Raw genomic sequence first — 25,017 nt, forward strand, 5'->3', positions numbered from 1 at the left:
GATCCCTATGGCCAACCTCTCTCCCCATCCAATCTCTGTTTCTATATTTGTTCATTGTTCTATTGCAGTATGGCGAGGTCCTTTGAACAATTTAAACATTGCTCTCAAGCTTTGCTGGTAGAAAAAGCCATTCTCTTTCCTCAGCAGTGTGTGAGCAGCCCTTTGGGAGACTAAAAAGACTATGGATTGTTGACTCGTCTTAATCCTCAGCACAAACAACTGCCTCGCTTATAATGGGATAGGCCGTAAGAAGAGAATCAGCAGGCATGAAAAAGGGTTTCATTGCAGGTTGTAGCTGGAACAATCTCGCACAAGATACAGCAGAAATGACAGCAAAACAAACTTTCAGTGTGACCATTTAGATGACGTGAGTGGGCTAGGATTCCCTCAACAACATAAAAAACATGGGGTTGCAGTTCTGCGTGAGCATCTCATCCATTTTATACATTATTTTTGTGTGCCGAACCAATACATTTGCCGTGTGAGAATTGAGAGGAAACAGGGCAATTTCACCATCCAGTCTATAACTGCTGCAGCCTTAACATAAAATACTGTACCCTGCACACTCTGCAACATTCTGCTTCCCTTCCATCCACATTTTTTTCCCCTCCCTTTTTTAAAGTGATAAATCCTTGCCTCAGTCTTTATCAGAAGGCTGGAGCTGAGCTATTCTCTTTGCAGTCAGCAGAAAGCAGAGTGGACAGAGGTGCTAAATCAACCCAGAACGCAGACTGCCTGCTTACTTTGTGTAGCCTTAATAAGTCTGGGCATATTGGCATATATACAGCGTGGTCAATATAAACTTTTACACTTCATTGCCCGGAGTGTTAATCTTCCACCAGCCAATAAGTATTTAATTATATCTACTGTTTGAGATTGAGATATCATGAGCACCCGAGCTAATATGTTTCATTTTAATTCTTATGGGCTGTGTATTTCAATTATTGAAAATATAGCCTTTTATAAATAATAATCAATGTAATTACACAACATTTCTGAAACCTTAAACAGTTTTGATCAGTCAATGCACTCAGGCAAGTTATAAAAGCACAAGTATGCCAAAAAAAGAAGAATCCACAGGCAACCACCCTTAGTCTCATTCTAATTAGCCTTTTTCCACTGTATTGTTTTAGCTATATCCACTGACCTATGAGCCTTAAGCTCTTTCTAATGAGCAGAGTAGCATTTCAGCATAGGACAGCTGACAGTGTCCAACCTGCCTTCATAAGCCGCAAAGGATTAATTCCCTCCCTCTCCCCCACTCTTTCTCTCTGCTTTGCTAATTTGGTGTAATTAAATTAAGTGGAGACTAAAAGTGGGGCATTGCTGCTTGCCCCCATGATTTGTCATTTCTATTAGAGGGTGTAAGATGCCAGTTCCAAAATCAAAGGAGCAACGGAACTCAGAGGTATAGAGAGGGGTAGAGAGAGAAAGAAAGAAACAAACAAAAAAAAAACAAAAAACATAGGAGCACTTAAGTCGGTCCTCAAGGCAATTACAGTACAAAATGACCACATCAAAGAGGGAAGAAGAGGAGAGGAGAGGGAGGGAGACAGATCGATGTGATGATTTGTGATAGAAAAAGGGGTGATTAGAAAATGTGTTCTTCAGACAGGGCAATAACAGAGACAAATTTTTATCATATATTTAAGGACTTATGCCACTAATCACCGGTAAGCTAGTAAGAGACAGCAGCAGTTTGAAACGGCTAAATCAGGTGGATGCTTCCCAGTAGTTTCATGCAGGTCTGACCTGTTTTGCAATGAACTGAATTAGTTGTCAAATGCTCCTCCAGTTGTTTTTTGTTGTTTGTGCCAATTACTTTTCCGGCCTTTCGCAGCCTGTGTTCCAACTTTTTTGAGATGTGTTGCTTCATTTTGAATTTGATGGCATCAATAAAATAAAAAAAAAAATAATAAAATGGCGGCCATAAAATGGTAAAATGTCTCAGTTTCAGCATCTGATGTGTTGCTCATGTTCTATGAAGAATAAAATATGGTTTGTGAGATTTGCCAATCAATGCATCCTGCTTTTATTTACATTTTACAAAGCGTCCCAACTTTTTTGTAATTGGGGTTGTACTTATCTTTCAGTAGCACACGGACTTACTGCCTGACTTTGCGATGTTTGGTTGACACGTTGGGCTCCTTTCATTTAGTCTTTTAGTCATTATTTCATGACAATATTCCAACTACTCCATATTTTTTGAAAAAAAAAACAAAACTAAAACAAAAAAACTAAAAAAACAACCTATTACAGTGCAACATGTGATATAATATGACAAAAAAGCTTCAGTGTAACAGTGTCTGATGGATCGGTGTAACACCTCTAACAAACCTGTTTGAAGCAGCTCATTAAGAAAACACTGTTGTGAAAAGCACAAAATGGAAATGCAGAAAAACACTAACTTTAGGAGGCACCCATTGGATTTATCAAATTCTGTCTTCTAGAAGGCTTGTCTGGGTTTAAACATTTTCACTCAGGAATAACTTTGGCTCTATACATTGAAATCAGGCTAGGAAGTTTCTGCTTTATGGCCAGCAGAGGCAGAGGGAATCATGACAACAATTCAACAAACATATGGTATTTTAGTGTTGTGTAAAGATATCCTCCAGCTGTAGCTCAGATAGCCATAAACTGAGAATATCTGCAGCTTCTACCTTGTTCAACAGAAACTGAAAATCAAGAAATCTGCCACTGCATCATACTGATGTGGCACTTCACCATATTTTATCCTCACACTGCTCTGAAGAGATAAGCCTTCACCTCATCATGACAGTGCCCCGGGGGAGCCATACCAACCACCCTCGCTCTTCATGGCAGGGGACCATCAATTCATGGTTGAGGTAAAGTTCTGCCCCCTGGGCTGGTAACATTATGCCATGAATGCTCAGTCGGCCAGTGCCACTCACACCCTTCTGCACCTCATCGGCCATGCTCACTTCCCCTAAGCCCTAAGTGATACATGAGCCACTGCCTTGTGGAGCAAAATAGCCCATCCAGGCAGAGCTGACAAGACCCAGTGTCTTAATGGGGCAATACACCAAACGGGCCCTTTGTTACCCTGACCAGCTGCATATCTGCCTCCCCAGCCAGCAGCCTTGGCTCTGATAGAGGTGTCTCACAGTATCGACAGCTTCTAATTTACTCTCTCATCATCACTTGCCTCATTTGCTCCTCAGATACAATGCTCCCTTTCTCTCAGTTCAGGTCAGCCATTTTGTAAGCCAGCAATTCGTTGATTGGATTTTTCGGCATCCAAGTGTTTCAATGGCATGCCAGCAAAAACACATATCAAAGTTAGACTTAAAGAAAACAAGGCGTCAGTTGATCCTCAGTCGGCGTTTTCATTCCCGCTTAAAAGCCTGTTTGACTGATTACACGCCATCAGACTTCATTGCATTATTTAGTTGCGGTGTGTCTGTGTGCTAGCATGTACCAAACATTTCCAGGATCCAAATGGTTTCTCGAAGCTGTTGTTTTCTCTATTAGGGAGCCAACAGATGTGTCGTATGACTGCAGTTCTAATTACTGGAAAAAGACAAGTGTGGGGGATAATTATACAGTGGAAGTGAGGCAGAAAACAGAGTCCAGGCCAGAGCTCTGATCTGAGACTAGAGACAACTCTGGCTGCCCATCAGCATATGCAGCACATCCTGCATCAGCACGAATGCTGCTCTCACAAAGAAGCTGCTTTAGGATCAGACAGAGCCACCGCTATTTACCTAGCACACCCTTTCATTAAAACTATTCTTAAAAAGCTAATGATATATCAGTCTACACCAGACCGGAATAATGACAAAATGGTTGTGTTGCAGGGGGGCTTTTTTCTTAAAATTATTTGATACATCTCTGCCTCCCAATTAAAGGGAAAATATCAGGTAGAACCCTTTCCGCTGTCTGCGCTTTACAAATCACTTTGTTTCTGTGCTGATCCTTATTTTACATAAATCTTGGTGAGATCATATTCATTCATTCATCTTCTACCGCTTACACCAATCAACCTAAACGTGGATGTCTTTGGACGGTGGGAAGAATCAGAAGGCTTACCCGGAGGAAACCCGTGCAGACATGGGGAGAACTTGCAAAGTGCACAGAAAGGCCTCGGGCCCAGGAATCGAACCCACCACCCCTGTGTTGTGGGCTAAACACAGCAATAACCACTATTCCGCCGTGCCATCCTATAAAATCATATGTATCAGAAAAATGCGTGGACTAATTGAACGCTTCATACAACAAAACTAGATTATTCCATTTACTAATGTGCTCATTTTCATCATGTCCCTGCATGACACTGCTTTATTTTCAATGTTTACTCCTTTTGTAAGTCATACCCAGGAGACAGTGAGCGCGCCTTGGCCCTAATTGCTGGATTAAACATCTGCTTTGCTTATTGCTGAGTAGCCTCACTTTGTAAGTAAGCCTTTACTAAGTGCTGATATTATTTAATTAGCTGAATATCTCATGGAAATGATAGAATAAAAATGAATCTGGAGGAGATCAAGAGGGAAACAATCACCAACAAAACCACAGGCTTCACATACAGCTCTTATCAACAGGCAGGGTTGGAGCACTATGAGAGAGCTGTCCTCTATCTCACACTGACGCCACGTATCTGGCAGCAAATAAATATTTAACAGTGGGCGAAAAAAAAGAAACGTGCGTGGGTATGCATTGTATTCCTACACTGTGTTGAAACATATATGCTAATATTAGCTTGTACTTATGTGTTAGGCAGCCCTGTTTTATCAGCCCTTGCCAGCAGGCCTGAGGCTCTAAGAAATGGAAGGAGCAGGAGGAAGGTGAATTCGCATACAATCCTATTAGAGTGGATTAGGGGGCAGCTTTCTTTCTGTTGCAACTCTGCTGCAGGTGAACAATTGCATATAAATCATAAATAAATAAAAAGAAGTTATGACATGCCTGTTTTTTCATTGATGGTGAGGCTTTGAGATGGTCATTAGGGGAACATACATGATATTAAAGTTGTTTGGCAATGATTTGTAAACTGAGAATAATTATAACGGTGTCAATCAAGCCACCCACACAGAGAAGCTTGAGAATGGATTTCCTTTTTTTCTCTCTCTTTTTCTAATACAGCTGTGAAATTTAAGTAAAGGCTTGTGATCGATTAGATGATCAATAGCAATCAGAGAACTTTTTGTCTTCTGTAAACTGAATGCCACAGAAGCCCCGCCCGCCCCCCGCTCCTTTGCGGCCTTCTGTGGTTAGGGTTATTCAGCCGGAAAGGCAGAGATATTTTCTCCCTTCATCTTCTGTCGTTTGTCCTTTGACCTTTCCCAGAACCAATTAGTCCAAACCTGAGGGCGTTACCAGAGTGCAGCTGGAGCTACAGCACACGAGGGGCAATAATATTTTTATACCTTCTGAGTGCACATTTTCCTTTATGACCCATTTCGAGTTACAGCCAATGATACGTTTCACTGTATAAATTGAACTTTTCACGTGTGCAATTTCCATTTTGCTCCAACTATCTACTCTGACGTACTTCAGTCAGAGTATGATTTAAAGTGATCAAAGTGACTGAAGATAACTGGGTCTTCGCTGTGCCTGCATTTGTGAATGGATGCACACAAGTGTATGAACAGTATCTATGTACATATATACACACACGTATATATGTAAACGGTGTTTGTCTATATAATGTAGGCGTGACTGGGGAAGAAATAACTACTGCTTCATAGTAAGGGAGATTAACATTTTTTTGCATTCTTGATCTCGTGATTTATTTGTGTCCCGTGGAAAATGGATAAGCATCGATCTGAATGGACTATAATAGGTAATGTTTGCATGCTCTGTACTCTTAATGCACCTCTTTACATAATCTTTATTTTATTCTTCTTCTTGCCTTATTATTACACATTCGTGTATCATCTTTGCTTGCTGAAATTCCCCTGGCCTCATTTGAGTATGATTACACAATATTTTTTTTGCCATTTTCTTCTTAATGGAGGATCTGCAGTGTATCTTGAGAAGAAAGAAAAATCCAATTTATGTACAAGATGTTCAGTTTTAGAAATCCCTCTTTGATTTTAGATGTCATATGCATGTAACCCACGTAAAATGAAAATCCACCTTAAACGTGCTTAGTTTACCTATTAAAAAAAAAACAAACAAAAAAAGAAAGCCAGAGGTGTAAACAGAAGGACAGAATGCATAAACAAGAAATGGGGGGAAGAGGAGGAAAGTAGATGCTTTTGATGATGATTCACAGAGTGCCTGATGGGTAAAGAGCTCCCTGACTCAAACTCATCCAGGGACTTAAGCATTTGAAGGGCGCAGACATTCCCTTGAGTCAAAGTAGGGGGTCCGTCTTCTCTTTCTCCCGCACCATCTTCCAAGTCTCTAATCCATAACCGGAGACATTACTCAGCTGACCCCCTCACTGCCCACCGCACACACAGTCAGGTCTCATTTCCCTTCATGCCATCCATAGCCTGGTCACCACCGAAACCACACAGACCACTGCAGGCGCAAAAGCCTGCCCACTCTGTCTGCTTGGATGGGCACTGTAGACCAGCGAGGAAGATGGGTGTGGGTTAGGCAGAGTGGTCAGGGACAAAATGAAGACAGAAAGGAAGGAAAAGAAGGAAGGAAGGAAGGACGGAAAAGGGGGCAAGCAGGAGAGTATCATTAGATGCAAGTAGGTTAAAAATCCAAAGGACACACAAATAAAAAGAGGGTGTTTGTGCTCTGGCACATCAGAGGGGGAGGAGAATGGAATGACTCCTTCATTCGTGGGTCAATAACTGCCTGTGCCCCCTTTAGAGCAGAGGAACATGTACTCAGATCCTTATCAGGGCCGCTATCATTACTGCCGCCTCACAGAAGCAGAGATACTGTCATCCTCACACTATCGCAGAATGACATCAGCTCGGAGACATGGGAGTAATTATATTATACAAGCCCACAACACACCGGCAGCAAGGCAACATCAGAGCCAATCCACTTTCTCCCTTCTCTCTCTCTCTCCCTTTTCCTTTCACTTCTTTCTCTCTTCTTCTATCTTCCTTTCTCCGTCTTTGCTGTCTTTTGTATTTTTCTGCTACTCTCTGTCTCTCTCTTCTCATCTCCTCTCTGCAGCAGTGTCAGCAAAGACAAGCACTGTCTCTAATCCATTCAACCATTAGCTCCGAAGGTGCGGAGCTTTAAAATGGATTGTAATCACTTAAATCGTAACCCACAGGTTTGAAATACAAAAACCATCTCTGTAGTAGTTGATGGAACAAATGTTTGGGAGTGATGCGTGTGATAAAGTCCACTTTCCCATTAACCGCTAAAAAGATTTGTTTTTTATGTTCCGAAATAGTTTCGCTATCGATTGGGCCGTCTTATCTATCCAATCTCAATGAACAAGAACGGCAGGTACGGAAGAAAATATGATAACCTAGTTATCCAGCATATCGAGTATCGTACTCAGGAAAGAAGACTATCACCTCTGGGAGTCTACTCGTGATGAATGGTGCCTCTGAAACTCTGAGTTGATACTGTCTGAAGCTCATTATTGCTAGCCCTAAACAAACAATGCATCACACCCCAACTCAATTTCATACATCCTGACCATGGTAATTTTCTTTCTCTTTCCACATAAATCAATGACAAATAAAGAAGTTCAACATAAACAGGAACAAAGGATGTGCTCTCTTACAAGATGCCGTTATACAGCGTAATACGTGCATTCCAGTGTGATCACTGACACTGAATTTCGAGCTCACATGGTGGAAAATCAAAAAGGGGAAAAAAAAAACCAAACAAACAAAAAAAAACAAAATGGATGATGGCCAGATGAGCATTAGAACAGAGTTGCTAAATATAGCTACATGACAAAGTGGAAAAGTGCATTTTTATGAAGTACAGATGGAGGTAATTTCCATTTAGAAATAACTGTCAGCACTCTATTAGCTTTGCTTGGTCTAATCACTTGAGACAATAATAAATTTACTGCAGCAATAACAGTAAAAGGCAGGTACAGTTACATAAGCATCCTAAACAAGATTAGATTTTAACACTGAGGATGGGACCAAAAGCTACGAGAGACCAACTGTGGGGTGGGAGCAGACAGACTGCCACAACAAGAGGAACTGAAGAGAAGGCTGGTTTCTATTCTTTAATACATAGAAATTATGAATATAGAGCAAAAAATGGTGTTGAAAAATACTGAAACAAACCTTAGGGGGTTTTGGCTCTAGCATTCACCAATTAGACTGGAAACATGGAGCTGTATTTTAGTGTTTAATTGCTGCAGAGAACAGACACCCCATGTAAGGAACAAGCCCCATGAAAATGAAACTAAATGCAGCAACTGCTCAGACAACAGCACTGGGGGTTTACAACAGCAGGCTTTGTCCTGGAGCCAGGTACAACAGCATTTTTCCCAATTTGCATTTATGCACCCTCTGTGCACTGATCAACCGAAAATTTAATCAAGTTTCTGAGGAAGCTTTTTCTTCTTGGACCCCTGTAAGCTTTCTTTTTTCTCTCTGTCTTTGGAAATAACGATAACTGTAACTGGAACATTAAGTCATGGAATCTGTCTGATAACGCCACACGCCCTCTGGGGCTTCAGGGAGAGCAGGGGGCAAGTGTTGTCCACTGCTGGCAGGTCGTGGAAGAGTGGCCTAATTGCCTCTCTTGTTGTCTCAGTGGGCCAGTAAACCTCCCATCTTCTTCATTGAGGAGCAGTGACTCCCTTCCACCTCCAGGTCTACCTCTGCCCGGTGAGCTTGGCCCAAACCCTCGTCTCTGAGCTGCTCCTGCGTCCAATAAAAGCATCCTCAAAATGCCGTGGCTGCCTGCTAACGGTGCTTCCGCATACGCAACTGCCAAACTTTAGCTTTGGAAAATCCAACGATTTGAGATAAGTTCAACATTCTTGAGCACTATCCAATCACTGGAATTAGGCTACCTCAGCATTACGTCAGTGTTGAACCAGTGGTGATTACGTCACTCGAGAATAACCGGGTGGTATGATAACTCAGAAAAAGAGAAGATTTCGAATGACTTAGTTTCACACAGCTTCAGTCTTCATCATCTGCAGCATTCTGGATTTCAGGTGAAATGTGAATTTCACATTAAGTGAAGGGGAAAAAAAAAAAACCCAAAACCTGCAATATGTCTCAAATCATTCACTCATACTGTATGGAGAGAAGAATGCTGCAGTCTACGGTGAATACTTCACGTAAAGTTATATAACTCCTCCTAGTCGAGGCTCCCCCTCTTTTACTTCCCCTTCCTCATTCCTAAGGCCTGTGTCGTGAACCTTCCTGCCACACAGGGTAAGGAGGCCTCATCCACGCTCCGTGCTGGGCAGGGGCCAGCAGCAGCTCGACGCCCTGCGGAGCCAGAGGCAACACATCTTTGTCTCTTTCAAACACCCAGGGGCAACATGGCGCGCCACAGCGTTCTAATCCTGCCTAATCTGGACACAGTGGAGCATCTGGAGATAGGGATATGGCTAATCTGACATGGAGACAGAGGGCACTTTGCTGAGAAGGGGAAAAAAAGGCGGGGGGGGGGGGGGGGGTCTAAGCTTGTCTCACTGTGTCTTGCAGAGCCGTGCGTGCATGACTTTCTTAAATACAGAAAGAGTAAACAATATCAAGTCATACTCCAAGACTGAAACAGACTGAAGGCTGAAAAAGGAAGTTCAGACCCATCGTGAAATCTAAAAAACTGCTCAAGAAGTTACTGTATGAGTGTGTGTATGGATGGTGAGACAAAGAAATACTTACTGTGCCCTGCTCTTAGGGATGCAGGTGATCTGTGGATAGCAATAGGCACAATATGGTGACGCTTGTTTCCATGGGAGAGGTGAATGTGGTGAAGACTCTCCACAGTACCTGGTTCTGACCCTGCCACAAAGCCCAGGGCCAGGGCAGTGATCCACAAGGCCAGGTGAGCGAGGGAGGCTGAATTCCGGTTTAGGGGCTCTGCTACGGGCCTCAAGGGAGCCAACTGTGACCTCCAGCCTTCGAACATCTTCCCTGAGTGGCCAGATGAGGCTTCAGATCAAGGTGGAACTTGCAGCGAGGCTCACAGCCCCATACTCCTCACCTTCTCAAATCTCACTTTGCCCAGAGATACACGCACAGATCCACAGAGAAATTACAGCAAAAGGAAAAAAAAATAAAAAATGGCAAAAGGGACAAACACAAAATGTCGGTTCTATCGGGGGGGGGGGCCCTCTTGCTTTTCTCCACTGAGTTAGGAAATCCGTAGCAGCACCCAGAGAGGTAAAGTGGTATCACAAATCATCATACAAAACCAATCAAAAACATTCACTCAAGAAATCAGGGCAACTTCAAACAACAATGGAGAAATTCCAGCTTGTTCCAAATCCCCTTGTTCCCTTGTTCTCTTTGTTTCTCTCTTTCTTCTTCTGTTAAGCCTTCACAAAATTAGAAACATCTTCCCACCAAGAAGTGCAAATATTCCAAAGAAAAAAAAATACAATTGCCGGGAAAAGAGAAAAGCCAACTTTGGAGGAGATTGGTAGCACCTCTGCAAAGTGAATTTCTTCAGAAAACCAACACAGACATTCTGAGTTTCCCTCCTTTTCCTCCTCCAGCGGTCTCAAAGGATGTCCAGAGGAATAGGACCATAGTTAAATCCGAGTCTCATTTGCATGTCGGACAGCTGCGGCAGTGCGCAGACGGTGTAATTGCACCTGTAAGTTGTGCCAAGGAGCGCACCCGTCCCCCATCTAGAGATCTCTGCTCTCAGTGAGACCAAGCGATGGCTACGACAGTACCTGAGAGAGCAGAGCCCTGGGCAGGAACACAGTCACACACAGGCAACAGCATCGGCAGCACCGTTCCAGAAGATGTGCGCAAGAGGAAGAGGAGAGAGAGAAACAGAGAGAGAGAGGAGGAGGAGGAAGAGGAGGAGGAGAAAGAGGAGGAGGACGGGGGGGAGGGGGAGCCTCAACAGCCAGCCAGGAAGCAGGAGGGAGAGTGGCTATGCAAATGGGCAGCATTCACAGAGCGAATCACTGGTGCCTGAGTGCATTGCAGAGGAAGATCCCATTTAGGCAGAATAGCAGGAATTGAAGCTATGTCCCCCAGCCCTACTTCCTTTCACAATCTCAACCTACTCTCCCAGTTTGGCCCCTTTTGCATTCCTCTCTCCCGTTTAGACATTCATGGGCACAAAAACGAAGAAAGACAACAACTGAGAGGAATGCAGGGCAGGTTAAATTAATTTCTTTTTCGACTTTTGCCTCTCCAAATTCCTTTATCCTTCCTCTCCCTGTCTCTCATTTTCTTCTTCTGTCTTCTATATTTAAGGAAGTCGGGTGATAATAGTCCTGTGGATATGAGAAACCGGAGCCAAGCAGTCCAACTCAGTCCTTTCCTCTCCATCGCCCAGGATAACTGTATCCATAGGTTGTCAACCTACAGGATTCTGCAGTCTGTCGTTAGCAAGACTTTAGAAGTGTGATGATGCCGCAGCTCACATACAGTAGGCGATTCTCTCTCTTTCTCTCGCCCTCTCTTATGAACATATGAACACACACTCACGTGCACTTGAACAAAGCGTACACAGTGGCAGTGCTGGCAGTGGAGCACTGTCCATGGGGAGGTTGCTGAATCTGGGCAAGTCTGCCTTGCTTGCTAATAAAAGACCATTTCTCACAAGAGAGGGAATGCTGATTGCACACTCGGTGTGCAGCACGGGTTAGGGGAATGTAGAGAACATGTGGAAATAAAAGCCCTGCTGATAAACACAATCCGGTTCAGCTGGGAAGTGTGCTCAATGTTGAGAGTTCAGGACTGGGGAGCACAAGGCTCAGCTGCAGTGTGCCTGGTTCTGTTTGTACCGGCCATTCAGCATCCTTCCCTTCGAAACGCAGCATTCTAAGCTGGAAAAGGAAAAAAAAAAAAACTGTAAGCGCTGCTGAGCCGATCTTTACAGTTTACAGGGAATACAGAGCATTTCACGCCCAAAGAAAGCCAACTTAGACAGCGTGACGCGAAGGATAATATTTCCCCTTTTGCTTTTTCATTTGATTGTTCACATAAAAAAGTGAAGAAAGCAAGAACCAAAATGAACATTAATGATGTACTGATCCATTTAATGAGTGCAAATACACGAGGGCTAAGATACTTCATCGTTATATGGTGAGCACAACTGGTGAGTTGAACATAATCTGCCATCTGGCATGAAGACAGATGAGGAGCCCTCTTATTTTTCTGTTGCATCTGATACCATGTTCCATAAATGTAGTTGCGTAGCAGTAAAAAGCAATCTAAGTCCAAAACGCTGCACGCAGATGCTGCACACATTAGGCAACTGTGTTGTTCTCACCTTGTATAATCTCAATAACTTGGTCTGGCCACCTGGTGCTAAAAAGTCAGCCACATGGAACCACTATTCCCTTCTCATTTGCAATGGTGAAAAGGAATGTTCCTGCTGAATGTATTTACACTTTCGTAATTATCAGCAGTGAGATCTGCATAATTACAGCTAATAAGGCAATCTATCAGGGCGGCTTGCCAAGGACAAAAGCAACTCACCACGTCCTCCACAGAAAACTTCTACGAGGATACATCATGGGATCTGACTTCGCAATATTTGACATCAGAGTAAATAAAAGGGCCAACTGTTCCTTGAAGTTCGAACTGGGAACTTGGTGCACACACTGCGTTGTGGTATGCAGCAGCTGAAATTAATGACATCAACAGTGAGGTTACACCTATATCAGGTTTATCAATAGTTACTTGTTGGTTTGTGCCCCCAAGTGGCCAAACTGTAAAATGCACAAAAGATCCGTGGGTTTATGCCAAGGTGAGCAGCATGTGCCTGAGAGCAGCACAGTTTTCTCAGACCACAGTAAAGTCAAAATCAAAACTGAAGAGAACTTGCCGTTGCAGCATACCATCTTTTTTTTTTTTTCAACATTCAGCACCCATTGTGATCAATCCCTAAAAGCCCATCCACCACAATGACAACAGGAAACCAGCAGGCTGCCCTTTGCTCAAAGCATTTCTCCCTGACAAATTGACTAACTGAAGTGTGATAAGCCAGAACAGCGGAGAGCATCCATACAGCTTTAGGGAGAAACACTCACAAGTAAATTCCTTGTGCCTGCATGAAAGCAAACACCTGTGACCGCAACTTGAACTAATTTCAGCTGATTTCAGCAGTTACATATCTCATTTCACTTTAACTAGATGATTGTAGCACATTGGCCACAGAATGAAAAGGTACACAGTCTGTTTTACCATTAAATTCTGCCTCTCTCTTTTTTTTTTTTTTTTTTTAGATTTTCTATATTATTCTGATGCTTGTCCTTGTTAGAGAGATATCTTCTTGACAGAGAGCCAAAAACAGCTCATCTTTAAGACGCAAAGGACTGTGTAAGCCTCTGATGTATGTGATCCCATTTGATTTGCATTTCTGTGTTTTCCTGCGTGCCTTAAAAAAAAAAAAAAGGCAAAAACCGCAAAACAAAGCTGCACTGTCCAAAAGAAAAAAAAAAAAATAAATAAAAAAAGGAGAAAACTGTTGGAAAGCACAGCTGACTTTTCCCTTTTCCCCTCCAAACTAAGTGATCAGCGAGGAGCAAGAGGAGGAGAAATTGGCCTTGGATGTAATAGCCCCTTGGAGAGCAAAAGAGTATGAAAGAACAAGAGTAGTCTGTTACTCACTTAAGACTGCAACCGTGGAGCCCTGAGCTGATGAGATGATTTTTTGAAGGGCTGACGGAGAAGCAGAGGGAGAGCAGCAGGTGCGTGGTCTAAGAGCACCTGACCTGACTAGAGCAAGGCCTTTAGAACAGTTAAAGGGCCATCAAGCGACACTTAATCACACATGGAGAGATCCTCTAGAGAAGGACGGGCACTTAAAACCACTCTGACAGCCATGTTCCTCTTCCTCGAAAGCCAGCACGATGCCGACTCCAGTCACAGCAAGAAAACAAAAACATTGAATTCATTGAATTAGCGCAATCCCAATTTCAGCGGAAAACTGAAAGGTCAAGCCAGGGTGGAGATGATTCTAGTAGTTCCACATTGTTTTCTAAGCGTGGTGTTTCAGATGCTATCGTAACTACAAAGCAAACCGAGCATGCAGACCAAGTCGTGCATGAACCAGGTCTACCTGTTGTGTGCAGTCATGGACACATCTGTGTCAGGCTCAGCAGCACATGTGTCCCCACGAATGAGAGCGTTTAGAGACCTTAATCTCAGGGGGTGGGGGTGGCTGTTGCCAAGTGACTATGTTCAACAGAGTCACCTGATCTTTTAGAAAAGTTTATCAGATTAGATCTCATCATTCAGAGCAGCAGTGACTTAGGCCAGTCACAGAACAGCTCTGATTTGAGGCGTACAGCACAACACCGTGTCGTCCCTCCATCACATAGACATGGATATCCAACACTAACACCCCCTGTCACACTGACATACAATATTAAACCTGAGCCTTTCATTCAACCAAAGAGGATTCTGCGAATATCAACCGTGTCATCACTCATCCAAACATGTTCCGCAAATGACGACAGAGAGAGACAGAGGGGAACACAATGCGCTGATGCTAATGTGTGCAGGAATAGGAACGCAGCTCCGTCTTAGTCATCCCGAGATGTGACATGATAACAACCGACAGACACACGGAGTCAACACTCAATATGTACACACAAGCCGTACAGTATTTCAGCACAGAGGGAGGCCAGAGTGTCAATACTGTTTGTGTTGGCAGAGGATGTTACACCGGCGTGCCTGTCTGTCATGTAATTACTGCACTGTGGCAGTTAGAGTAACTCTGACCTCCAGATGTCAAAAAGCCATCTGCGATTGTTATAACTACTAATACAAGGGGTACAATTTAGAGCTGCCCTACATGAAAGTTCCCCAAGATTAGTTCTGTTTTGATCTGTTGCTTTATGAATAAAAATGGACTCCGATTGTTGTTTTACAACTGATCTGTACTTTAGTGCCGTGCCCTGTAGTATAAGGCTTAAGTCAGCCATAGCTACTCTCCTCATTAAGTCATTTCGTGCTTCTATTGATATCCATTTGTCATGCACGGGGCCGTTTCCACACATTCTCTGATTATTATATTAAAGAAAAAGAGCGTACACGCATGTGCACTTTGAAAAATCTAACACCCACCATTAAATGTCACGGTTTATGTAAACCTTACGCACCACATACAGATCAGTGCTGCACAAACATTCTTATTCAAGCTGCAAGGATTATATAAATATCAGTCAAGCTGATAAAGCAGCCCAACTAATAGGAAGTAATGCACATTTAGTGATATTAAATCAAATCAGCAAATGCAGTTGCATGGTGGTGTAATGGAATGACTTCATTTTCACCTAGAGAAAAACAAAGAAACAATCTCCACATCAACTCTCATTCATCCTTACTTTAATGTGGACTCAAATGACTTATAATTAATGTAATGGTGCTACTAAGTGAAGCTAAAAAACTAATTCAAAAACAGTGTTTTGATGCCATTAATAAAGAAAGTTATTTGCTCAATTTTTAAAAATGTATTCATATATTTTTTTGGATTTACATATTGCAGCAGGTTTATTTGAGTAATTTCTTTTCAAAAAGTGGTGCTCTCTCGGGTCGCACAATCACATGTGTACAGCTACATGTACACGTTTGCCTGTAACATGTTCGACGCATTGCAGGATTTTCTCGGGAGTATGACTTATCACCATAAAAACACAATGGTTACAGTTGAAGAAAGATACAGTTCATATACAAAGAGCAGATACTAACATTTACACACTGCACACAGCGTCCTTTCCATTACTGGCCTGGAACAGGCCCAAACTAGATATGTAGAAAATACACAGATTGATTTTTTTACTCATTTATTTTTTTTGTCACTGCACATCGAGCTGTTTGCGTAGCCAATAGGCTGCTTTTCCTCCTTTCATTCACTGGATATTGCTGGCGAGGGATGCTTTGGAGTCTGGCTGATACGACAAGGTAGCATTTTTTTCTTTTTTTTTTTACTGCGTACTGCATAAACGATGCCACAATACCGCTATTCATTTCCATAAATCCATTTAAATACACATTAAGATCAACCACAGGAGGAAATAACATTTAAAAAAGTCCTTGTATCTAAGTGCAAATAGAGGTTGAGTGTGTGTGTATGTATCTGTGTGTGTACATACTTACATGATGTCATGTGTGTGAATGCATAAACCAAATCTTAACTGTCAGTGAGAGGAATAGGGGTCAGAGGTCAGCAGCTTTCCAAGGGCTTTCTCTCTATCTCCTTTGACAGTTCCCAAGATACACTGGGCCACCAGGGCACCATGTCTGTCGCTCTCTGTCTCTCCTGTAATCTGTCCCAAGTAGATCTGCAGCCACCAGAGTTTTCCAATCTGAACAGGTGAAGGGCGGATGTGTCCACCTTCAGGAGTCCACAACTGTTAACAAACCTGCTGTGCCTCACTCCTGACCGTTTTCGACAAAGGGATCTAGTGGAGCAAAAAGTACTTTTCTGAAAGTGGAACTATTTATACACAAACCATTTTCACTCCTCACACAAGCCCCTGGCCAATTTTATAAATGATCCTCATTCCTTTTGGAATAAATCTACAAAATAAAGCATTCGAAAATCTACTGACCTACTCTGTTTGGAGAGTCTGCTCTACAGTGGGCTCATCTTTCTTCTGGTTTTGAAAACATAATCGTTAAATATAACTCTTGCAGGTAGTCAAGTGAGGATCCCTCCACATGTAGTTGCATAATGAAAGAATCTCCTTCATATTCAAAGTTTCATTGTGGAGCACTGCCGCTATTCAGTGAGCTTCATCAACATCACGTGATGTTACTTTGTACATTTCAAGGGCCTCTCACTGCGTATTTTTCAGTCCCATCTCTGCTTTCAATCACTTCAGTCACAAGAAACCATCCAGGTAAACATGAATCTGGCGAGTGAGATGAACCTTCACAGGAAAAATGTGCAGTCTCTCACTGCTCGCAACTTTATGGCGCACAATACAGATATTGTACTTCACAGAGGCATCATGTTCAAAGCTGCTCTGTTAGACTGCCGCGCTGCTGGAGTTTGAGAAGAGGTATTATGAGGCAGTGATCAAACAGAAGGTAAAGCTGTGTGGGGGCAACCTGTTGTGTTCCCATTTAAAAAAGAAAGCTATAGCGGAGCAAAGTGACAAGGAGTAGCAGAACAATATCAATGCTCCACAGGAAGCATGGTGAAAAAGATCTGGATAGAATGATATGGGGAAAAAGTTAATTTAAAGTCCAATTACTGTTTTGAATAACTGATGTTGGTGGAAAACCTCCTGCCAACGCTAGCTTTAGGAGGAGGGAAGAGATCACAAATGGACAAAAGCTGGCTGCCCTCAACATCAACAGCATGGAAATAGTGGGGCCATTGCTTTCAGAGCTCAGAGGACACTGCCACTCGCTGCCAACACTCAAAAGGGTCTTGAATATGTCAAGCTAATTGTATAGAAAAATGTCACAGCAATGTATATTGTTGTTTTTGGATGTATATTTCACCAAACTACAAGCCGCTACATGCTAAGCAGGAGCAAACCAATACGTTTCATGTTTATCAAATCACAAATCACTGAAGGCAACTTTGCAAAGTCCATTTAAAATGTAACTGACTGACACCCTTGACATTTGATGCAATAAAATAAATAAATAGATCAAAAAAAAAAAAAATCAAGAATATATAAGTTGGTCTAGAATAAGTTGTAGCGGGGAGACAACACACAACCCGTGCCACAAAGTCTAGCAGGGAGCCACCAGTCCTGACCTTTTCATGGTGTGCAGACCAATTAACTTCCAAATGAGTGCTTAGAATATGAGGCCAACGGCCAAAAAGCAGGGCACGCAATACTATCTGTAAAATGTGTGTCACACGCACAATGAGCGGGGTAGCGTGACACTCCAGTCATCCGCTGGTATTGAAGGCTTCACTCCATTTATTAATACATGTACACACAAAAAAGAGGGTGATGTTGAACTGGCCTAGTGCCTACTTTATTTTATTTCAGCTAAAATCTACCTTCTGCGTGTGTCATTACATTGGAAACGCTATTGGCACACAATCAGGCAGATGTATAGACAACACAAGGCGTCCAGTCACAGAAAAGGTGAAGCATGCATGGATCAGTTGTAATGAGTGATTTTTGACCAACCTCCGGTATATGGTTGGTGGCGGGATGGCAGCTCCCAACACCAGATAGCCAGTTTAAAATATCTTTCAAGCTTATTAAGCAGGGTTCCTCTCTAAATCACTCACTCAGGACAGCTCTATTGCTGGGACTGACTCTGACTAAAGCAGTGAGTGATCTATGAGCGCCCCCCACCCTCCTTGCTGCCTAGCGATAAGAGAGGATTTGAGCTATACCACACATAAAGTCCGTCCTTTATGCATAAAACTTTAGAAATTGGTTGAGTTCAAGGACGAGTCAGACAGATAAGTTCCACTGACCTCTCCATAATGGCGAAAGGCAGAGGAGTTTGCATTTCCCAAACCCTTTGCGCATATTGTTAATAATACTTGGAGCAAACAGCTATGCTCAGACATACTAAACAGTTGTTTGTTTGCCATAGGGAATGGCTGCCAACTGCCTTTTGAAACTAAAGCTTGTCCATTTGTTTTGTGACACCATCTCACAAGCATATAGAGGCTCTTGTGGTTATACTGCAGACGCAGCATATGTCCGGTTGTGTATTGTACCAATGCTGTTATTAATGGAAGAAAAGGGAAGCAAATGTCTGTCCCTCTTGATGTCACTTTCCATCTCCTGGTTTGCTCTAAATGTAGAATGGAGGGGGCCTTCACAGCAACAGTGGAATAAAACAATGAAATTGGATATCTTGGTGTAAAATATAATATTTTGCCATAGGGTGTAAGTTATGGAAATGAAATACAAGCTAACAAGTCTACGCTGAAGGCTTAAAAGGAAAGCACGGCACCATGCTACGGTGTTTGTCCTTGGGCTTGTTTGAGGCCAAACTGTACAACTGTGGAATTTTTTATTTTCTTTTTTTCTTTTTCTTTTTAGCAATTGTCTTCTTCATGTCAGCACTGGTAAGGTTTTTTAGCAAATTAGCACAATGGTCAGTCTGCCCTCCTGAGAAGAGCAGAAGCATCAATCTTTTCAGAGAGTGCCCTAAAGAGATGTTCAAGTAACAAAGCCCTATATTAGATATAATCCTAACGGGAGCAAATTAAGGAGACTAGTGATGGTGTTGCAGAACTAAGTCCATGTAAGCAGGGGGTCGTGGTGGATGAATGGGCAAATAAAACATGGGACTTTAACACCACTGCTTGTTTCCTCCAGGCAATCAACCTACAGTTTTATAAGGTGTTCTCTAATAAGGTATTCTTCCTGGTGTGTGTACTTGCATGTATTTTATTGGCCAGCGCTGCGTGCTGCTGGACCAAGTCACGCTGCACCGTTCAAAGGGCAAAACAAAAAATGGCCGACTGCAATAAGACCCCCTGATGAAAAGACACACTAGTCTCATCCTGCATAAACAACAGAAAAGTGTACCCGCCTCTCAAATTGCACAAGCTAAGCAAGTCGGAGGTATAATTTTCAAAATAAAAGAGTGTTTTGGTTACCACTCAGCTTTGTTGTGATTTATTTCGTTCCTTGTTTCTCGAGGATAACTGCTGGTTTGTTGTTCTCTCATCTGTCTGCCTCTGAACATGTTGCTCCTATAATGCTGACGTTGGCCTTCCTTCTGGAAGTAGAGTGAAGTGAAAGGTTTTGTGCTCACAAACACAATGATACATATCTATTGTTTGTTTCTAACAGCAGAAGAATCCACTGTTCTTTATGCTCCTGTCACTGGGAAAATGTTTTTCCCCCTTTCTGAGAGTCTTGATTACGATGCCCGTCAGCATTTGAATTTGCATTTCAGTAAACTAAAATATCTTTTTTTTTCTTAATTAAATTACTTTTGACAGTCACACAGGATGTCAGCAGAAGCAATCAAAAGTTTTTAAATAGTTCAGACCAAGCAAACAATTTTCTTCTTAAAGGGATGCTTGAGACTCTTACCTCAGTTCTCCAGAGTGTCATGTTCAATAGCCGGAGTTTCAGAGAAGGGGGGATATTCACAATGTCAGTGTAACACCCAGCAGGGTAGTTTAGCAGATGTTCTGTCTTCAAGTCAACACTTTAATTAGTATTGTGTTCTGGGGAAACAACGGCTTCCTATTCCCTGTCAACTTGCCCCTCCAGGCTACCAATTAATAAAAAAGACCTCAAAGATTAGGTTCTCACCACGGCACCACGATGAGTTCTAGACGAAACACTGATTACAAGTGAGATCACAATAACGCAAACTAAATGTGTGTAACACTTATGCTCTGCTCTGATCTGACCACACGCTGTTATTTGAGAGAAAAATAATGCTCAGAAGCTCTTGTGATACACAAAAGCAAGATAAGTGCGTTTCCCTGAGTGGGAGCCAGCCCAGAACTCTGTAAAACCATTTCGAGGAGCAGCATGGATGTATGTATATGTATGTCAGACACTGCTGCCACTCCATAGTTACGCCACATGAAGCAACATGTCAAGTGGTATGCACTATGCGTCCTCACAGCTGCATTTTATGTTTTACTATCATGTGTATAAGCTACATTCATGAGCACTCAGTATTCTAACGAGCCAGCGAAAACATATTGGTGATTCAACACCACTTCCTGTGAAGATCTCATAGCTTCAGCGAAGTTACAGACATGTTACAGCATCTGCGGCGGGAGGAGAGAAGACCTGGTTTCCATGCCAACATCCATTACCTGCATATGGCCTATGGCACAGAAAGCCATTCAAATTCAGATACTCAATCAGCACGAGGAACTTATTGGAAGAAAGAAGAAGAGAGCAAGAGAGAGAGAGAGAGAAAAAAAAAAAAACTGGGCCAGATAGTGACCGAGAATTGGAGGGCAGAGGAGGAATGAGTGAAAATAAGAGAAAGAAGAAGAAGAAGAAAAAGGATAAAACCCTGTTCAGCAGTGATAGAAATCTTGAAGAAAAGACCAGCTCAGCATCCGTCTAGCACAGCAAACAGCTGGGATACGTGCAGAAATAGGTGCAAATCCAAACCATCCCACAGGGCTTCAGCCAATGACACTTACAGCATGAAAAGCGTGAAAGTGGCTCTAGACATAGCATAACTTCAAATAAATGGCAGATTTCAAACAGGTTTATGCCTTTAGCAGTCGGAGCGCGTGTGCCGCTTGGAAGGTTAAAATATTGGACTGCATTAAAATATCAGAGTATGGGGGATTTTTAGCTCTTGGATTATGCACATTTGAGGATCCCGCCAAGTACTGTCTTTGCACCGTGGAGTAAAAACAATGGAGGTTGTGGTAAAATCTATATATATCTTGGGATACACACAGAATGCTTTTTCTAACATTGTGAGGATCTGCTGGTTTAGGTTTTGGTGTGAGATCCGTTGACTTAAAAACATTTTTACATTTTAAGAAAAGTTTTAATTACTTTAGAATTTATTTCCCTTTATCTTATACAAAAAGGTTTATTCTTGATTTAGTCGTACATTTGAAAGGCTTTGCAGCAGATCACTTAAACTCCACATTCAATTCCACGTGCTGTGATTCTTTAATGTTCATGCACACTACCAGAATGGTTACTGGAGTGAACATGCCGAAGGACTTTAAGACTGCTCCTCTCATATCTTGGGGCAACAATGGCTGCGCAAAGCTAGGCCAAGCGTTCAATACACACTGAAGCCCAAATATTTTCAGACCCGTGGATTTGTTTCGTTGAGCTGCATTAAAGGAGGGCAACAGCCGAGGCAAAGAGAACATTACTTCCATGTGACAGCAGGCTGTTTACTCCAGTGCCTCATATCCCTTTGGCCTCACTACTGGACTGGGTGTCCCCTTTTATTGATCGAAACCAAACTAAGTGGTCTAATCTTTGCATGCCACTGCAGAGCAGTGGGACAAAACTGTCTGGACTATTTCCTGCTTGCCTGTGTGTGCGCTTGTTTGTCTGTATATTAAATCTGAAGGTCCTTCATGACTGAAAGTCAAGTGCTCTATGTTTGATTAGAAATTTCTTAGATCAACTGTCTAAACTGGGGCAAAGAACTGATTAGTGAATTTGTATGCTGTTGGTTAAAATATGTAAATATGAGGAAAAACAAGTGCACAAAAATAGTATGTTGCAACTGTCAGTTAGAGCCACCACTGGAATGGTTCTTTTAGTTCCCTGAACTTTCTGAGATCCAGATTTTTGATTTATTTTTATTATTTTTATTTTCTTTATGAACTGATGCAAAATAGTATCATTTTGCTTTCTCCTATATGTGCTGGAGAAATATCACCACGTCTTTCACAGATCACATAGTAGACATCCAGCCTGAGGCCCAGACAGACTATTCTCAAGGTACAAAGACACAAGAATGAGCATTGACTCAGACGCATTAGAAATCAAGTGAGAGGGGCTCGACTTTGCCCCTTGGGCGGAGACAATGGATAGGAGACCCACACAGACTCCATTGTTGATATAATATTGACATGGCACTAATAGCTCAGGCTATAAGACTGGGTGTATGAGCAACCAGGCGAGACAAAAGTTGCGTGAAGGCCCCTCGATGCAGCTTCTCCCCGACCCACTTTAGCTCAACAGCAAACACCATTCTGTTTGTCTCTGGACATTACTCTCAGATGCTTGGCCACCACAGGCAAACTCCAATCTAGACTGGAGTTTAAGTCCAACAAATACCCTTGCACACCAGCTTCTGAGTGAAAACGTATTCAAATCCTTTGTAGACTTTGCAGGAAAGGCAAAATGCTAAAATGCTAATCAAGTTATTGACATTCACTCAATCGGCTTGGGGGAAGACACCGGTAGCGTTTGGGCTGATTGTCAGTCAACAGCAACGATGACTTCACCACCACACGCAGACACACACAGCCTGTGCCTCCTGTCTGGGTCACCAACTAAATGACTTTCTACTCCTATTGGCATCCAAAGCAACATGTAGTGATGAGAGCAAAAACACGCTTCATACATTTCACAGCTCTCCGAATTTATTTCACATTCATGATGAGGAAAATCTGATTTATGCTGGCTAGCATGACTTTTTATGAAGTGGTGATAATTATTTCTTTTAATACAGATTGAAAACAATGTGCCCACATTTAATTCTAGCAAAAAAAAAAAACTGATGAAGAGAAGATTTTTTCTTCTTGTACATCAGTGCCATCATCCTGTCAATCATTCTGAAGTAAAAAGGGGCGGCCCTGGTCTGAAGAGTTGAAATACAGTTATCATTACAGATGCAATGCAGCCAGCACTGCTCAGAAAACTGAGACCCGGTGCAGAGTCTGTGCAGATACATGCCAAGCAAACATGCCACGCTTACTGAAGACTGCTGAGGATGTTGTTGTGAACTCCTTCCCATTAGAACAAAACCATGTACGTTGGCAATGCAGTGATTCACAACCTAATTCACTGCAAGTCACTGTGACCTACAGTTATTTTGCTTTCTACCGAGTGCCCTGAAATTTTAAACTTGTCATTATAAACCATTTCAAATGTGCCGAAAAAGTAAAAAAAAAAAAAAAAAAAGAAGATTTAACATGATGTTGAATGATGGAGAAGTATTTTTCTATCAGACATAATATTAGTTGCCTTGTGATTCGTGACTGACAGCTGTTCAATTCATCTCAGCTCTAAATGTTTTGGGGCCGGGAGCTATGAAATTGAGTTTTTTTTTTTTTTTTCCCCTCCTTGTGTGAAGACAGGATGCCAAGACTACCCACTAGAGAAATATCTGAAAAATGCAGCAAGCTTCCCATGAAAGTTGCTTTCCTGGAGACCCATTGCTCTGCCGCAAAGTGCTTGCATTTCAGCTTATGTAAATATATCTGGTAAAAAGCGATATTTTACTCAGAGATGCTCCTCGCGTTCCCTCTATCCCCATGACAATCCATCAACACAGATAAAACCCAACCATCTCCAGCTTCATTTTTCCTTCTCATAGATTTCCGCTGGCAGAGGGAGGCTGCATCACTTTTTCTGAGGACTTGTTCAGTTCGTGCGTAGTAAAGAAGTTTTCTTCGAAAGTGTGCTTTTGTGGCAGGGTATTGCCTCCCTGGAGTCCACACATTGATCCATCCTATAGTTTTTCCTTATTGTTCTGTCAGGTCAGCAGGAACAATGAAACCAGCTGCAGTAACAAGACTCAGCAGGTAGAGCACTTTCACTCAGACAAAATGGATGTACACATGTCCTGTGAGCGTCTGATGTCTGATATGAGCTCCGTGGGCCTACTCAAGTTGAACATGCATGACTGGAAGAAGGGGGAGAAAAAAAGAGAAAGGTAAAAGAGATTCCAAACTAATTTTTTTTCCTCACCCTAATGCGAAAGGAAGGTTCACAACAAGTTTGCTGTTCAAAAATATCCCTGAACACCTCCAGCGCGAGCGCTGCCCTTCAGATGATCCAAACACGGTTTGAGGACTGAGAGGAAGAGTAAAAAACGAACCGAAGAGGTGCGGGGATCAGGATGAGCTACACTCAAACTCACATCTCATGGACAGAAGAATCCTTTTAGTGTTATCATAGGCTGCAGATATGTTCAGGCTACCAAGCTGCACAGGAAACTATTAACACTTTCTCTTGATAACAAAAGACGGGGTCTTATCAGGATGGTAGAAGTGACACAGAATGCATTAACATTTATGGCTTTTGTGTCATCTTCAGAGTGCCCACTCTGTTCCTTTCTCGTTAATGCACTCTGCCCATTCAACCCTCACTGTGTGAACTGCTGCAGAAGAAAATAATGACTATAGAAAATCCCCTCTGCATGTTCGGCATAAGAAAACAGCCCATTTTCTAAAAGTGAGCATGCATTAGCCTAGTTTTCTCAAAAGCTAAACATTAATCAGTAAACAGTCCCTGCCCATGCCCATTTAGCTGTCTTTAAAAGAGATTCAAATCACAGAACTTTTAAATTAAATAGTAATTAAAGCACATTTGGACCTTCAGTA

General features: G+C 42.3%; 1 protein-coding gene across 8 annotated transcripts in view; it reads right to left on the minus strand.

Moving 5' to 3' along the window:
• The window catches only part of LOC115055880 (neurexin-1a), a 230,503-nt gene that overhangs the window by 87,325 nt on the left and 118,161 nt on the right, over positions 1–25,017 (minus strand). For 6 of the 8 annotated variants that reach the window (XM_029521932.1, XM_029521931.1, XM_029521930.1 and 3 more), the window contains exon 1: positions 9,753–10,767. The exons of the other annotated variants lie outside the window; for them this stretch is intronic. In XM_029521932.1, the coding sequence (XP_029377792.1) occupies positions 9,753–9,999 (247 nt within the window). In that variant the 5' untranslated portion in view covers positions 10,000–10,767. Of the gene's footprint in view, positions 1–9,752; positions 10,768–25,017 lie in introns of those variants that run through there. 8 annotated transcript variants of the gene reach the window in all.

This window comes from Echeneis naucrates, chromosome 15 (genome assembly GCF_900963305.1).
Source record: "Echeneis naucrates chromosome 15, fEcheNa1.1, whole genome shotgun sequence".
Lineage (NCBI taxonomy): Eukaryota > Metazoa > Chordata > Actinopteri > Carangiformes > Echeneidae > Echeneis > Echeneis naucrates.